The 16,157-nt window shown below is 29.9% G+C and overlaps 1 protein-coding gene across 1 annotated transcript; it reads left to right on the forward strand.

Moving 5' to 3' along the window:
- Positions 1–4,395: 4,395 nt before the first annotated feature.
- LOC112276557 (dormancy-associated protein homolog 2) lies at positions 4,396–6,432 on the forward strand. Its single transcript, XM_024507962.3, has 4 exons — positions 4,396–4,715; positions 4,952–5,161; positions 5,359–5,482; positions 5,670–6,432. The coding sequence occupies exons 1-4, from the start codon at positions 4,598–4,600 to the stop codon at positions 5,695–5,697; spliced, it is 480 nt and encodes a 159-aa protein (XP_024363730.1). The 5' UTR covers positions 4,396–4,597; the 3' UTR covers positions 5,698–6,432.
- The last annotated feature ends 9,725 nt before the right edge of the window (positions 6,433–16,157 follow it).

The following is a 16,157-nucleotide window of genomic DNA, read 5'->3' on the forward strand; positions in this document are numbered from 1 at the left end:
ATATACTTATTACTCTAAAAAATTCGAAAATTCGTTTTTCATTAGTTTTTAAATTTTCTACCACCTTTGTAGTGTTGTTGTCCTCTGTTAATTGTACTTCTGTATCACACACATTTTTATAAACATTATTCTATGAATGACAAATTTTTTTTATATTTTTGTATGTTATTATAGGTTTTTTAGACTTCCATGTTTAGTACTATGGTATATTCTACAATACTTTAGTATGAAATTTTTATAACAATTAGATAAAAATGAAAGAACAGACTTAGTTGTCACTTATACAAAATATTTAAAAGGGTTGATTCTCAAAAACATAATATATGATTCATAAAAATATTTTAAATTTCATGATATCAAGAAACATATTTTAGATGAATATTTATTTAATAAATTTAAAAATAATCAGAGTGATAAAGAAATACACACACATTAAAAATATTAATAAAAATTTCAAGTACATTAGAATCCATAGAATCTACAAACCAAAAATGCTTTAATGTAACAAGTATAAACTGTCATAAAAACTATAATTAAATCACTAGAAAACATAATTAGTAAAAATAGATACAAAATATCTATGAAATAAATTAAAAAAATCAAATCACAATTAAATATCAATTCAATTTCAACACGAGATATATATTCATTTAAAATATAAATTATATCTTATCATTTAATTACTACTATTATTTTTTCTATTTTTATAATAAAAAAATATAATAGAAAGATTATGTTACACAAAAATTACAGCCATAACATCTTCAATACGTGTAATAAAATATTCTTTACTTTTTACATAATCTAAGTTAGATTGAGTTAAATATATGTATCAGAAATTAGGATATATAAATATATGAAGATCTGAAATTTCAAAATATGGAAGTTAAAAAAATAAAAATAAAAATGCAGCATTTCTTTTATGACCTTTTACATTGAAGTATACTGTAATGTTAATAATAAATAAAAATGATGTACATATTAGTTTTTCAAAGTTTATAAATTTATATAGAATCCACAACCAATTATGAGTAATAGATTTATTTTATTGAAGTATAATATTCTCAATTAATGGTACTTTATGAATTTATTTACCTAATTAAGATGTATTATAATATAATACAGCAATATAAAAGTACCGAATTTTAAATCTTTAGAGATAAATAAAGTATTTTTACCAAAATTTTTAATTGATAATGTTATGATATTTGAATATTGATAATGAGCAAGACTCTGAATTTTAATATTTTTATTTTAGTACATTGTTTTTACAATTTAACTGTCTTACAACATGAAAATTAATTGATCTTTTTATCAATAATATTATCTAATAATATAACGTAATTTAAATAAATATGCATTTCATTATTGAGTTACAATTTTATCAATAATTTATAATAATAAATATATATCCATGTATATACATCATATAAATAATCACAATAATTTTAATTCAAAGCATATTGTAAAATATTTTACACATCACTAATATTTTTTTTTGAAAAATCCCTTATAAAATACATAAATTTGTTTCACTCATTTAAACAAACTCATAGTATAAAATAAATGTTTGTCACAAGGAAGTAAATCAAATACTTTTAAAAATTAATTTGATAAATAAAAAAGCTTATGTAATTGAATACTTCCAATATATATAATTATACTTTATCTCAGTTAAATTTATTTGGGGATAAATTCTGATTGATGTATCCATTCTGTTAAGTTTATGTACACATTGATTCTTTGAATTACATCCTTTTTTTTCATTTTTTTTTCTCATTTAACAAAATCTGAAATCCACTGCATGCATTCTATTGAATGGTGCATTCAATTTACGATGAACCAAATCTTCTGTCCAAGTAACATACAATAAAATACAATTAAATTTTAGTTCCAAAATCACAGTATTTTAAATGTAGCAGCGTTTCCTTACAAACCCATTCTACGAGACCGAACACAAGAAATATAAAATCCACAGGGAATGAAAAAGATGCAGAGACCCACGAAAGGAAGGAAAAGGTGCGTTTGGACGAAAAATGAAACGAAAAGTCGATATCGTCCATGGCTTTAGAATGGGCAATTGAACACAAAAAGACTTCCTCAGTATGATGAACTGCAGTTCAGTGGGTCAGAGGCCGAACGAATGTAATCCCTCATCCAGCTTACATAGTATTATTATCATCCATTTGCAAGGTTTATTCATCCATTTCCGAGTACGGATCTCATGCTGCCAGCGTGGCGTGGGACATGCCACGTCAGACTGGAAGAATGGAGCCCAACGTGAGCGTATTATATATATATATATATATCTCTTTGTTCATCCACGCATGGTTCCATCCGTAAGGTGTTTTTCATCCATGTGATTTTGTTTATTTATCAATTCGTCTTGTGTGATGTGCAAATATTTTACTATTTTTATTTTATTCTAGAGAAGGAAATGTATTACATTTGGTGTTATTAATTCAATCAATTAATGCAATACATACATACATTAATTGATTGAATTAATGTATGTATTGCAATACCAAATACAATACATACATACCAATTACAATTACACCATTAATTCAATCAATTTTATCAGAATTTTTTTTATTGATTTTTAAATTTTTAAATTTTGGTTGGTTTTGAAGATATGATATCATGGAACATTTTTGATATGATGACATGGAATGTATGATAAGAAATTAAAACCTCTCTCCCCAAACAAATAAGCGTCATTATAAAGCATATGTGTGTATAAATTTAAAAAATGCATACAATATAAATACGGTTTGTATAAATACAACATAACATTTGTTTACCTTATTTATAATAATTTTCTTATTACTTTGACACTATCTCCATTTATAGTTTTGGCATACCAATTCGGTATAGATTACACAATAAAATTCTGAATGAGTGTAGGATATTAAGTATTCACAGGAAATTAATAGTAGTTGCAGAACTTAATAGAGAAATATAAAGTAATTAAAAATAAATAAATCATGATAGATATATAATATTAAAAATGGTGATCTTTGGGTCATAAATACCATATATATGTATATATATAGTAAAAATTTAAACTTAAAATCCAAAATATAACTGAGTTTTTATTAAAGGCAATATTTTATTTTATCACAAACAAATACTACTTCTTGCAAGCTTGTGATATATCAGTTATTTTATTCTTGTTTGGAATATATGTTGCAAACTTATTTTAAAAATAAAAGTGAATTGACTAAACAAATTCATCAAATTCAACAAAGTTTTGTTTTACTTATTTGTAAATTACACACAAAAAACATGATCATGTGTTGGTTTTTGATATATAATAATAATAATAATAATAATAATAAAAATAATAACAATAATAATATTTTTTGATAAAATAATCATAAAGTAAATTATACATTTTCAAAATATCAAAAAGGTTCCTATACATCTAAACAGTTCGACAGTTGATAAGATTGATAGATCCAAATCAAAGCTTTTAAGCAAATTTAAAAACAAGTTTGAAATTATAGTGGTTTTAATTTTCTAATTTTTGTTTTGTTAAGATTTTCCTTAATTCAAGTTTTAGAACTATAAATTTCATAATTCTTTTAAATAAAATGCTTGTATTTAATACCATCAGTTAGTTATTTCTGCTACAGTGTGACCAAACAAAAAAGACACCTAAACTTGCATCAAATAATTACTGATATTTTGGTACTTGTATGTTTTGCATGCAAACTTGATTAAGATGACATATGATTCAATTCCAATATAGATCACGAGATGATCCAAAAACCTTGTTGATTGTAGAACTTACAGTTATTGCTTTGAAAAACTTCAGATTTTACACAATTGCTTGTTATAACTATGTTTTTTGGTTTAGATAGGAAGGGGTAATATTCTAAAGTGTAAAGGATTAAGTTTTATAATATTGTGTGCTTCAAAAAACAAACCACATACTTACAAATACATACAACTACCATTGTGCAAATTAACTGTACCTACAGAATTGTATTTATAATGAATTTAAAGTTTTCAAATATCTGACCAAAATGATTATATTGTAAAAGTACATATACTTTAGAAGTAATCTTAAAATACTTCTTAATTTTTATATTTTTCAGATTGATTCATATGAATAAATGAAATTTCAATATTTTTTTGATGATTATAGAAACATGTGTCAAATCTATTTAAATAGTCTCAATGCCATGGGCTTTGACTCATTACTCAAAAGTAGTCCAAACTCGTGGAAAACAAAGAAGTTCCCCCTTCACCCACGGAAATAGGCCCCTTTCCCCTAAACGGGATGGGGGTGGAGCTAAGGGGCCCTATATGCAAGACCGAGGGCTACTTCTGCATGAAAGCGGGCCCCATCAACCGCAGTGAAAGGCGTCGTCATGGGCTCCTTGCAGCGAGTTACTCCTCCACATCACCCGACTCGCACTTCTTCACAGATTGCACCTACTCTTGAGTTTCTGTTGCGTCGTGTTTGAGCGATTCAAGCGAGAGACAGTATCTGGTTCTGAATCTGACGAGTTCGACGAGACTTCTCGGAGACTAATTGGAATCGTCATTGGGTCTGTTTGAGGCCAGTTTTTGTAATTTGTTATTGACAATGGGGCTCTTGGACAAGCTCTGGGATGATGTGGTCGCGGGGCCCCAGCCAGAGAAGGGATTGAAGAAGCTTCGGGAGGAGCGCTTGGATGCCGGCTTGCCCGTTGTGTTTCCAGTTGGTACGTCTCGCATATGTTGCCCTTCATTCTCCAGTAACTTGGCCTTAGAACTTGGTTTTTTGTCATGCAAAGTGGAGGGGATGTTGACTCTGTGCGGGTCTAGATGCGTAAGAGTTCGTGGTGCGAGAGCTCTGTGAGTTGGCTACCAACCCGTGGGAGTGATTTTACGTAGCAGTGTGGTGATATGTTTGAGTTGGTTCTACTCTCTTTCACTCTGCATATCATCGTGTCTTTAGACAACCATGAGTTTGCACAGCGGATGATTGAGCGGCAGAGGAGTGCTGAGTTTCACAACTCTCAAGCCGAGGCTCGTCGTATCAGTGAAAGCATTCGTATCAAGAACCCCCCTATGCTGCGCCCTCTGGACAATGATTCTCCCATGAGTTCTCCTGGAATCTACGGATCCAGCCCCCCTGTGTCACCTCCTCTGTCATCACCTTCTCCAGGTAATAACCATCCGCAACATAGTTCGCTCTATGTCCATGTAATTTTCCGTGTTTTTGATGTGTTTGTTATGTGGTCACTAGCACGTGACGGTGTCTGTGCGTCATGGTTTCTTGGGCTGCGGCTAGTTCGAGGACCTGCATTGTGTTGGAGTGTCAGTTGGGGTTGTGCTCAGAGGGCAGTACTCTGGTTTGTGCAGTGTTTCGGGAAAAGGATAAGAGATGGCGTAGCGTGTTTCACCCGGACGGCAGAGAGATGTCGCGAAACCGCTCCGCTGAATTTGAGCAAGTCGCCGCGCCCAATTCCCCCACAGTATATGACTGGTGAGCCTACAAGGAATTGTTCGCGGAATTTGGGCTTGAGTGCATTTTAGTTTTCTCTGCTAACAAGAGTGCATTTCGTTTTGCACAAGAAACCTATCCTGTAGATTGAAATTCTATGGCGTGCCTCAGTCACTGTGTCGTGGACATGTATCGCATTTGCTCATGGATAATTCGTTCATTTCTGCAGGATGGTGATTTCTGCGCTAGATCGCTAAGCGCGGTCACTGAACAGCATAGCGGGTCATCTTTTTTTGTTGAGCTTCCTATTGTATTACGGCCACTCTCTCGATCCTCTGACTTGGGAGAAGTGGGCAGGGTCATGGCAATGATATTCCCAGAGATCAGAGTTGCGATCGACAATTGCGATCGGGAGCCACGAAACGAAAGTATATGTACATGAAACTGCTTGCCTGGAAGAAGCGAGGTGCAAACTTGCTGGGACAGAGGTGCTAGAAGAAAGAGGGCTGTCCTTTACCCGCTGATCTACTAATGTAAATGAGTGTACCAATTGTTGCAGTAGGATGATCCAGGTCTTGACTCTTGTTGCCACCAAGCTTCAGCAGCAAAAGATTTTGCCGTGTTTGAGGCCGTGATACAGAAGAGGTATCTGTTTATTAAGAATGTTACCTGACAGCCTGAACCCTTGTTCTACGCTATTTTTTGAAACAGGAGAACTTGCATCATCGGATTCTACAACAGCAAAAATGGGGCACCCAGATCCATGGCGGTGTACTGTATTGTAGAGTTAGGATGCCGAGGCAGCTTACAGCCTGAGGAATGCGAGCCCTAGAGTATGAATTTTCAATTGGGTAGGGAATATGCATCTTCTGTACAGTGTTGGGTGAGGTCTTTTTGTTTTGTTCTGTTTTTCTTGTTTTTTTTGTATATTTATTGGAAACAGAACTTTTGTGTTTTAGAACAAAATTTTTCATCGATGGGTTTGCAAATCATTTTCTCGTGTGTTATTCATGACGATCTTATATGAGAATCTGTGTGTGCAGTGTAAAAACGTCTGCCTTGTGTTTTTGTGGCCTTGTTCATCCTGAGATCTTGCGCGGTATATCTAATTTTCATTCGATATTAACACCCTCTTTTAATTCTTCACGGTTGCAAAAGTAGTCCTATACGAATAGAATAATTTCAACCAACACTTGTGCATTTGTGTGTGATTTTTTTTTTTTTTTGTTTTTTTTGTTTTTTTTGTTTTTTTTTGTTTTTGTTTTTAGCAATTTACATATAAAATCTGCCCTCCTCCTACCAAGGATAAGCTTGAAGCTACTATCTTGAAGCATATTTTGTATGATTGCAGTAAGGAGTTGGTGCAAATAAAAATTAGATTTAACCAAAATTTTAGACTATTGCGATACAAAATCATGATTAAAGTTCAAATTGTGTTCAATGCATGTCCGAAATATAACTTTGTTACTAGAAAGCTACAAACTGCATCAGAAGAATCTCAAGAGAAGGTACGTGGGTTTAATAAATTGAATTTTTGTAATAGTAAACTAAACAGGATAATTATAAAAACATTATCACTGTTATAAACTTGTACAAATTGGTACAGTATCAAACTTTACATGCTTGCTATACCCAAGAAGTGATCAAAAAAAGATTATCTTTCTCTACCTAATATTGTATATGTACATTCTTTTAGATCCTTGAAACATAAAGAAAGTCGTGTGTTAACAAGATTATTAACCCAAAAATATCTTTATTTTTGAAGGATCTTAAAGTAAGTAAGTACGTAAGTATATATATTTTTTGATGCAGTTTACCTTCACATACATGATATGCATTCCTAAAATCATGCATTTTTTTTTGTAATGGTATTTTAATTTATTTTTATTATTTGTTTTGATTTGTTTGTTTGTTTGTTTGTGTTTTTTTGCGTTTTTTTTTCGTGTTTTTTGTGTTTTTTTTGTGTTTTTTTAATCTTTTTTTTAAATTTTAAATTGAACATTAATATGTTTGATAACAGAAAAAAATAATAATTAGAAGATGCAGTATAAAAGTATGAGCCTCAGACTAACAATTTTATTAAGTACTTTGCTAATATTGAAGATAACAAAAACAGTGGCATGTGACTCAAAAAATCTTAAAACTTTTAATTTTAATTTAATTTATATATTTATTTGATATCTTCTCCTTTTGAGGAACAATTATACCAAATATGTACAATTCTATAGTTCATACTTTGAACTAATCCAAATGATTTTAATAAATATTTTAAATTTGAAAAAAATTAAGTATTGATTTTTTTTATTTTTTTATTTTTTTATTTTTTTGTTGGTTTAAGAAGCTTCAAAAGAACTGATTTAATTTCATGTCTCATTCTAGTTTTACTTATCAAAAATACATCAACCCCATGTATATACTTGTTAGTACCAAGTTGTTTTTATTTCTAAAAAAATAAAACATGATTATGTCTTTTTATTGGATGTTATGTAACTTTACCTATATTTTCATAGATAGTTCATATTAGATTATTGATTAGATACTTGTACATAGCATATTTGTTAATAGTCAATGCATAGTTGTAGCACCCTACCAAGTTGCTATATGTCCTAACAAGATTAATGTTTACATATCAATTGGATCTCAACAACTATACTAATTATTAGTGACTTTGCATTAAAAAGTTTGTATTATTGAACTATGACTTTGTACTACAAGAATCCAAAGTAAAAACTTGATTTAAACAATTGTTCATCTTTAATTTTTATTGGTTAGTTTATGAGGTTATATAAATATATATATATCTATATTTTAAATTTTTTAAAATTTATCCTAATAACATTTATTTTAAATATTTTATTATAAAAATATATAAAATTAGATAAATATAATTCAAATATGAAGATAAATATATTAATATAAAATTATATATAATATTTAATATTATTTTATTTACTTACTTATTTATTTATATTCACATAATATAAAATAAAATTTACATCAGATTTTAAATTATCTTTTATATTAAATCAATTGTATAAACTACACAAATAATCAATTATTGGCTATGCATGCATTACAAAATTCCACTTCTAAATTTTTTCAAAGTTTATTTGCTTTATAATTAATGATGAATTTTCAATCTGAAAAAATAAATAAATTATAAGCTTTTAAGAATAAAGATACAATTAACTACTTGAACCATTTCAACACCATAGTCATTTATTTTTTAAAAAATAACCTTTATAAAATAAAATCCTAAAAAATTATATCTTGAAAGAATAAAATTTATTAATTATATTATTAATTAATTACCAATAATAGAATTAAAATCCAAAATATTTGTAGACCCATTCAAAAGCTCTTATTTAATCATCTAAAGGAAGGCCAAAATAAAATATTTTGACTCTTTGTTGGTACATACAAAGTAGGTAGTACTCTTTGTTGGTACATACAATAGTCTTATACTAATGACAATAAGAGTAATAGGAAGTGGTACAAGTGTGTATGATGAAGGCTTGAAATAGGGAGGAGGGGTTTTATAGAATGTAAATGCTACTTAAAGAAACAAAATTAATCTAAGAGGTGCTTGCAAGGATCCTCCCTAAATACAAAACTTGTTTTTTGCAACAATTTCTACCAACAAAATGACAGGAAATAATAGATGTATATGTAAGAGATTACCAATTGTTCAAAGAATCCAAAATCGATGCTATCTAAACATTGTAATATGAAGTACATAAAATCCTAAAAAATCCATTTTTGCATAGATTCAATGGTTTCTTTATTATTTCTTACTTATCATCCTACTTGACAATACTTAGACTATAGTACATTGTAAAAATAGAAGCTCTGCTATAGCAAAATCTACAACACTTGCATAAGCCTTGGCTTGGATAAAAATGCCTAAGATTGTTCATGCCATGCTCTTCTTATTTGGTTTAATACTATGATCCAATATGTCTTCTAATATTCTTCCTTTCATTGATAAGGACATACTAACCATGTCCCATATTTCTTTAATTGACTCGCTCCTACAAAACATTCCTTAAGAACCAAATTCTAAGAATAGCTCAATATAAACCTAGTAGCACTGATAATGGTAGTATGCAAAATCCACATGCTAATTTGAGGCTACTTTATACTTACCTTTGAAGGAGCAAAAAATTTGACAACTGTTCTTTAATAGAGCCTACTCTAAGCATCTAATCTACCTTCTTATGTAGCAACCCTAATTTGATCCAAAAGTGGTTAAAAGAATTCAAATTCCATTATGGATTTGGTTTCCAAAACTTGATGATTATTATAGGACTCTACTAGCTATATACTCCAAAAGTAGAAAAGTGGTATAGAATTATAAATAGAAGGATTATTTAAAGGAATCTTCCAGTCTAAGAGTATATCTTCAAATATCAAATGTTAAAATAATATCTTTCTTATTTATTCTTTCAATACCACCAAAAAAAAAATAAATTATGGTGGAATATGAAGTTATTCCATGATAATATAGAATTTACTTTGAGTTAGAACATGATATTAATCAATGCCTTCAAATCATCGAAAAATGAAAAAAATAAAGAAACATTATCAATCTCAACTAATAACAAATGTAAAGGCTCTTAAATCATGCAATGAACTAAGATTTAAAGTATTGCATAATTTTGTACACAACGCTGTCATAATACGTGAAGTCTTGCTTGAGAATGCTCCGAGCACCTGGCTGTGGAAGGAAGAATAGAAATTGCAATAACAAAATCCTAATTCTAATAGAATACTAATAATGCTCTAATTAGACCATAATAATGGTAAGCAAGCTTAATCAAATTCAAAGAAACCTCAAAGAAATTTCAAACAAACAATAAGAATCCTTAAAGAAATATTAGAATGATCACAAATATCTCTCAAATATATCTCAATTGAATCTTAATTTAATCATAGTTAAAATCCTATTGGACTTCATTCAAACTTTAGGCCAAAATCAATTAAATCTTAAATCTTAAACAAATCCTAAACAAATCCTAAACCAAATCCTAAACCAAATCCTAAACCGTAAACCAAATTCTAAACCAAATCCTAAACCCTAAATCAAACCATAAATCAAATCGTAATAAAATCCTAATCCAAATCCTAAACCTTAAATCAAATTCTAAATCAAATCCTAATCAAATCCTAATCAAATCCTAAATAAATCCTAAATCCTAAATCCTAAATCAAATCCTAATCTCTATCTTAAATCCAAAATCAAATCCTATCCAAACCCTAAACCAAACCCTAATCAAATCCTAAATCCTAAATCAAATCCTAACTAAACCCTAACCAAATCCTAATCAAAATCCTAAATCCTAAACCAAATCCTAAATCAAATCCTAACCAAATCCTAAACCCTATACTAAATCCTAAACCAAACCATATCCAAACCCTAAACCGAACCCTAATCCTAAACCAATTCCTAACCAAATCCTAGTAATTCCTACAACAGATTTAAACCTCAATAACTTATGAATAAATCATTGATATTAACTCAAAATTTTTATAATTTTTAACAACTAAGTTTAAAACAATCATAATTTTTTTGAAAAGGATCGGAATTACCAAATAGGCGATAACCTCAAAAACGTGCTCGGGTATTGGTTGGCCTCCTTCTCCAATCTTGATGCCAATCTTCCAGAGCCGATATCTCTCTTTTCCATCGTTCGATTGATCTCAAAATTCTTATACACATAGGAAAATAAGTCTTATATCCTCTCACATAAGTTTCACTCCAATCTAACTAGTAGATTGCAAGAAATCTTAAAAATCCTCACTAGATCTAAAATTCTACTTTTTGAGACCTTGATCCACTTAAACCTCAATATCCTTTAATTTAACAATTAGATTGAGCTCAAATTCACAACACATATTGAACACATCTATAACCATAAATCCACAAAATTTCACCTATAGATCTACTATAAAACTCTCAAAATTATCTAAAACGTAAATCCTATTTTATTTCATAAAATCCAAGTCATCCGAAACAAACCTTGACTTTACAAAGCTCTTACAAAGTCATAACAACTCTAAATCATCCAAAATCAACACTTATAGAAATCTTATCCAATTTGCTATGAAATCCCACTCTTTGATCTACCAAAGAGTCTTGGAGACATTGTCTAGACTTAGTTTTGTGCCCCAGGGTCTGATTTCGACCCTAGTTCATAACCGGCCTACTTTGGGTATCAATATCTAGTTTTTCTAAGTAATTTTTACTGGAATTTATTCTTAATTTCTTCCTAAAGATGTCTGTATTATTTATTTTTCTAATCTACCTTTTTTTGCCTTATTTATGGCCCTACAAAGTAAGTAGAAGTCACATTTCTAAAAAGGCAGCATTACTATTAATAGTTTTATTACCTTCCTATCTTTTATCCATATTTTTCTACTTTTTCTTTTAACTTGGCTCTCCTATAATAAGATCCATGTTATCATTTTTCACTATATAGTTATGTTACAACATGACAACACACATATCTATGTCGATCTAGAACCTTTGAAAGAGATTAGAGCCTTAAAGGGTATGTACCTTGATGTGGCTATTCCACATAATCCAAATAAAAATCTTCTTAATTCAATAGTTAACACATTTGGATGGCAATCCATTAGATACAATAGGAGGATTTTCAAACCATCGCATGACTTAAAACTATTGCTTATATAATCTCCAAGAAAAAAAAGATTAATTGTCTTTAATCTCCTTATAAAATAAGTCTAGGCAATATTTAATATTCCAAGTATTTTGTACATTAGAAAGAAGAGAATCCAACTCTAGCCAATTATCCATATTAAATCCAAAGTCATACAAATTATTTTTATGAATTTACTCTATATTAAATTATAAAGCAATCACATCTCTTTTCTTTAAAATACAATACAAGGCTTTGAGAGCTTGAGATCTTTTTTTTGGAAAAAATTAGAAGCCGACATCATTAGTAACATGTGACTAGGATGTATGACCTTAATCAATAGGGAATAAGAATCAATCCAATAGATTAGTAATTGACCAACGCTAGATAAAGGCTACTTAATATACCATGTTTTGGCCCTCATGGAAGTATTCTCTATAGACAATATATTTTACTTTGATGAAATACATTATCAATGGATAAATTTTAAAGACCTAAAGATATACATACACTTATATTGGGACTTCGCATTTGAGGATTGTTACCCTATGAAAATACTAGTCATTCACTAAGGCATCGATTCTAAAGATGAACAACCTTTGAACATAGCTTTAGTAGGTGTACACCACTTGAAAACAAATCTATATATAAAAGACAATTTTTTCAATTGATTGGCTACCAAAAAATGTACATGAAAAGAAAAATGTACTACACTTGCCTTGCTAGATGTCATAGATAGTGATACAATTATTTCATTTAATAACACCAATTTTTCATAATCAATTCCATCCATCATCCACTGTTGCCTCTTATTGAGACTTTTTATTTATTTATTTATTTATTTATTTTTAGTTTTTTCTATGATATAGATCAATACAATCTTGCATATTACTTTGAAATGGACAACCGAGTATGTGGTGGTCTACTATGACATGAATTGCCTTCTATGGCCCATGGTCCATATTTTGTCACGAACACATGCATGTAAGCCAATAATTACATGTATAAATAGGTAGAAGTAAGTAAAAGTACGTAAAAATAAATTAATTCTATAGTATTTGGTATGGTAGCTTCCTAGAAGCTTTATAGATACTACTTTGACTTTATAGGTGTCTTTAATTGACTTTTTGGGATTAGAAACGTGGTCAACAAGTTGATCATGTGCCACACATGTTGTTAGCTTGAAGACCAAGCTAACTATGTGGCCCACACATAGAAAAACTTGCCTTATAAGTCAAGGCATGTGTCTTACAAAGTCAATACATATTAGAGGTCCTATAGAACGTCGCCACGTAGCCCCTAGTTAGATAGTATATATAGAGACAAGAGTGAAGCCTTCTTCACTCTTGTCAACTCCTTTCTTGCTTCCAATCTAGTTTCAAGGGACTCTAGTTTTCTTGTCTTTTGGCAATAGCCATTCTAGTTTCTTTCTTAATATATATATATATTTATCAAATTATTTCTATTTTGTCATCTTTCTATGAGAGAAGTCTCATTTGTTTATTTGTCTTTATCATGTTCTTGTCCTTGACACATTTCCATTATGTCATAAGACTTGGTTTAAATATTCAAAATAATAATTGATAGTAAAATTTCACTATGGTTCTTATTCAAAGATGCCTCTTACCAAGCACCTATCTTCAAAAGTCATCATTTGACAATGAGTAAGATAATAGTCTCAAGTTTACAACACATTGTAGTTATCTTCATACCATAATTATACATAGACTTCACAATGTGATGGTACTCAAACATAAAATTCTATGCCGTCCACTTCCTCAAGACAAGTCCAATATTTTTTCTATTGTAGGATAGTATTGAACCAACTATATCAATCCTTGTCGATGGTTGACAAGAATGTATACATTGTTATATGGAATGTGTAAGATTTCTTCAATATCACAATTGAGAAATCCAAACGGAGTAGATTTTGAGCTAATATATGCTCAAAAGAATCAAACATAATCTTCATTTACGAGCACAAAATGTCATGGGAACTTTGTAAAAAAATCAAAATCTTAGGTATAAAAAATGGCAAGAGCATATGAAACAAAGCAATTTAGAATCTCACCTCCAATTGCTGTAGAAGGGATATTTGAATCATCTTTAATACAACATTGAAATATAAGCTTGTAGATACAAAATGCCAATGTTAGGAGGAGTCTAGTAGATATTTTTTTAATTTAAAATAAAAATACATGGACTTTCTATACATTTACGATCCTAATTAAGGGAGCAAATGCACTACTTTCTAGCATGCAGTCATTGCAAGTCTTCTTGTAGCACCTTCATAGATACTCGATGGTTATATTAACTTGGTCAATATTAGATAGGTGGCAATAATAACTCTACCATGATCCTATGCTTTGAAGAACAACCAGCGTATGATATTTTACTTCTTCAACATAGCCTTATAGATTCTTGGATGCGTGATGACTTTAATTACTAAAAACTTTGCCATTATTATGCTCCAACAAATAATCTACCAATGATCATTAGTTAGCTAAACTAGATCTCTTCTACGTTGATGGTTGGGAATAAGTCAAGGACAATTAAATCAAAATTTTGGATAGATTCAATGATTTTTTAGATCATTGCTTAGTCCAATTAATTATTAGAAGCTCATGGAAGAGCTTAAAGAAGGATTGTTACTTCAAATTCAACCTCATATATATTTTTTTTAAAGACTCAAAAATGATCTGACATCTCACTTGTCACTAGAACATATAATCAAAATCCAATATAAGAGCTTAAAGATTGTACCTTTGGATCTAAGAAGCTCTCTTGCAAATTAAGCAATTTTATCAAAAGGAAGGTGTGCACAAAGCCAAAGTGCATAATGATTGCAACATCTAATTCCATACAACTATTTTTCCAAAAAAATGCTTATTTTAACAACAACCTCAAGATAGTTTCTTATAGGCAATATAGAACAAGGCCATCCAAAAAAATAACAAAACATAAGATAGTATATATTGACTTATATGCCATTCAAAACTCTATTAGAAGGTCACAATTTGGTAGGAAATTGAGGAAGGAACTCTTTCTCAATGTGCAAAAAACATACTAAGCCCCTCCAATCCAATTGTTAAGAGATGATGATGGCTTTGAATATGACACCAATGAAGCCATGGCTGACTATGCAATTGGGTGCTATGAGATCTTTTTTTCCTTGTAAGAACCGTCTTAGGGGTGTTTAATTGTACAAAATTACTACTAAAGCAATATATCTCAAAAGTTAACAATTGAGATGAATCTTCTTTTTATAAATCCATTAGCTAAGTATGAAATGTATGAGGCCTTCAAGACACTTTTAAGTAGATGTGCTCTAGGAAGTGATAGACTACTAGTTGAATTCTTTTTAAAAATATGAGTTGCTATTGGAGACAACTTATTAGAAGTCTTCAACAAAGCATTATTGCTAGATACTCTTTGTTGCCACCTTAGCATTGGATTATTTTGTTGAATTTTTTAAAAAAAATACAAAATTAATTAAAAAAATTGAAGTTCAATTACTTTATTAAGCACCATATACAAGATATTAGCTAAGACAATGGCATAGAGACTATAACCTATATTTTAAAATATTATTAGGCTAACCAAACTAGCTTTCTAAAAGATAGAAGCATTATAGTTAATTTCTTCTTAACCTTTGAAATCATTAATTGGATCATAAAATTGGATCAATTTATAGTTTTATTATTCTTAGACTTTTGAAAAAATATACAATAGAGTCAAATGGAGCTTTTTAGAAAGCACTATGGCAACCTTAGGCTTTGATACTCAATAAATTAAATGAGTTCAAGCCTTATGCATTGACTCTTGGTGTTTAGTAGGCCTAAGTGGATCAATAAGCATTCCTTTCAAACTCACTAGATTTGTTAGATAAGGATATCATCTTGCTCTCTTTCTAGGTTTGTTAAAAAGAAGACTTCTTTAGCTAGCAAGGTACTAATTATTAACCAAATACTACTCACCTTACTGTGGTATATAGCCTCTTATTGGTGTTCCCATACAAGTTCACTTAACAAGATACATACTCTCACAATCAACTACAT

Source organism: Physcomitrium patens, chromosome 24, assembly GCF_059467195.1.
Source record: "Physcomitrium patens ecotype Gransden chromosome 24, ASM5946719v1, whole genome shotgun sequence".
NCBI classification, from domain to species: Eukaryota; Viridiplantae; Streptophyta; class Bryopsida; order Funariales; family Funariaceae; genus Physcomitrium; species Physcomitrium patens.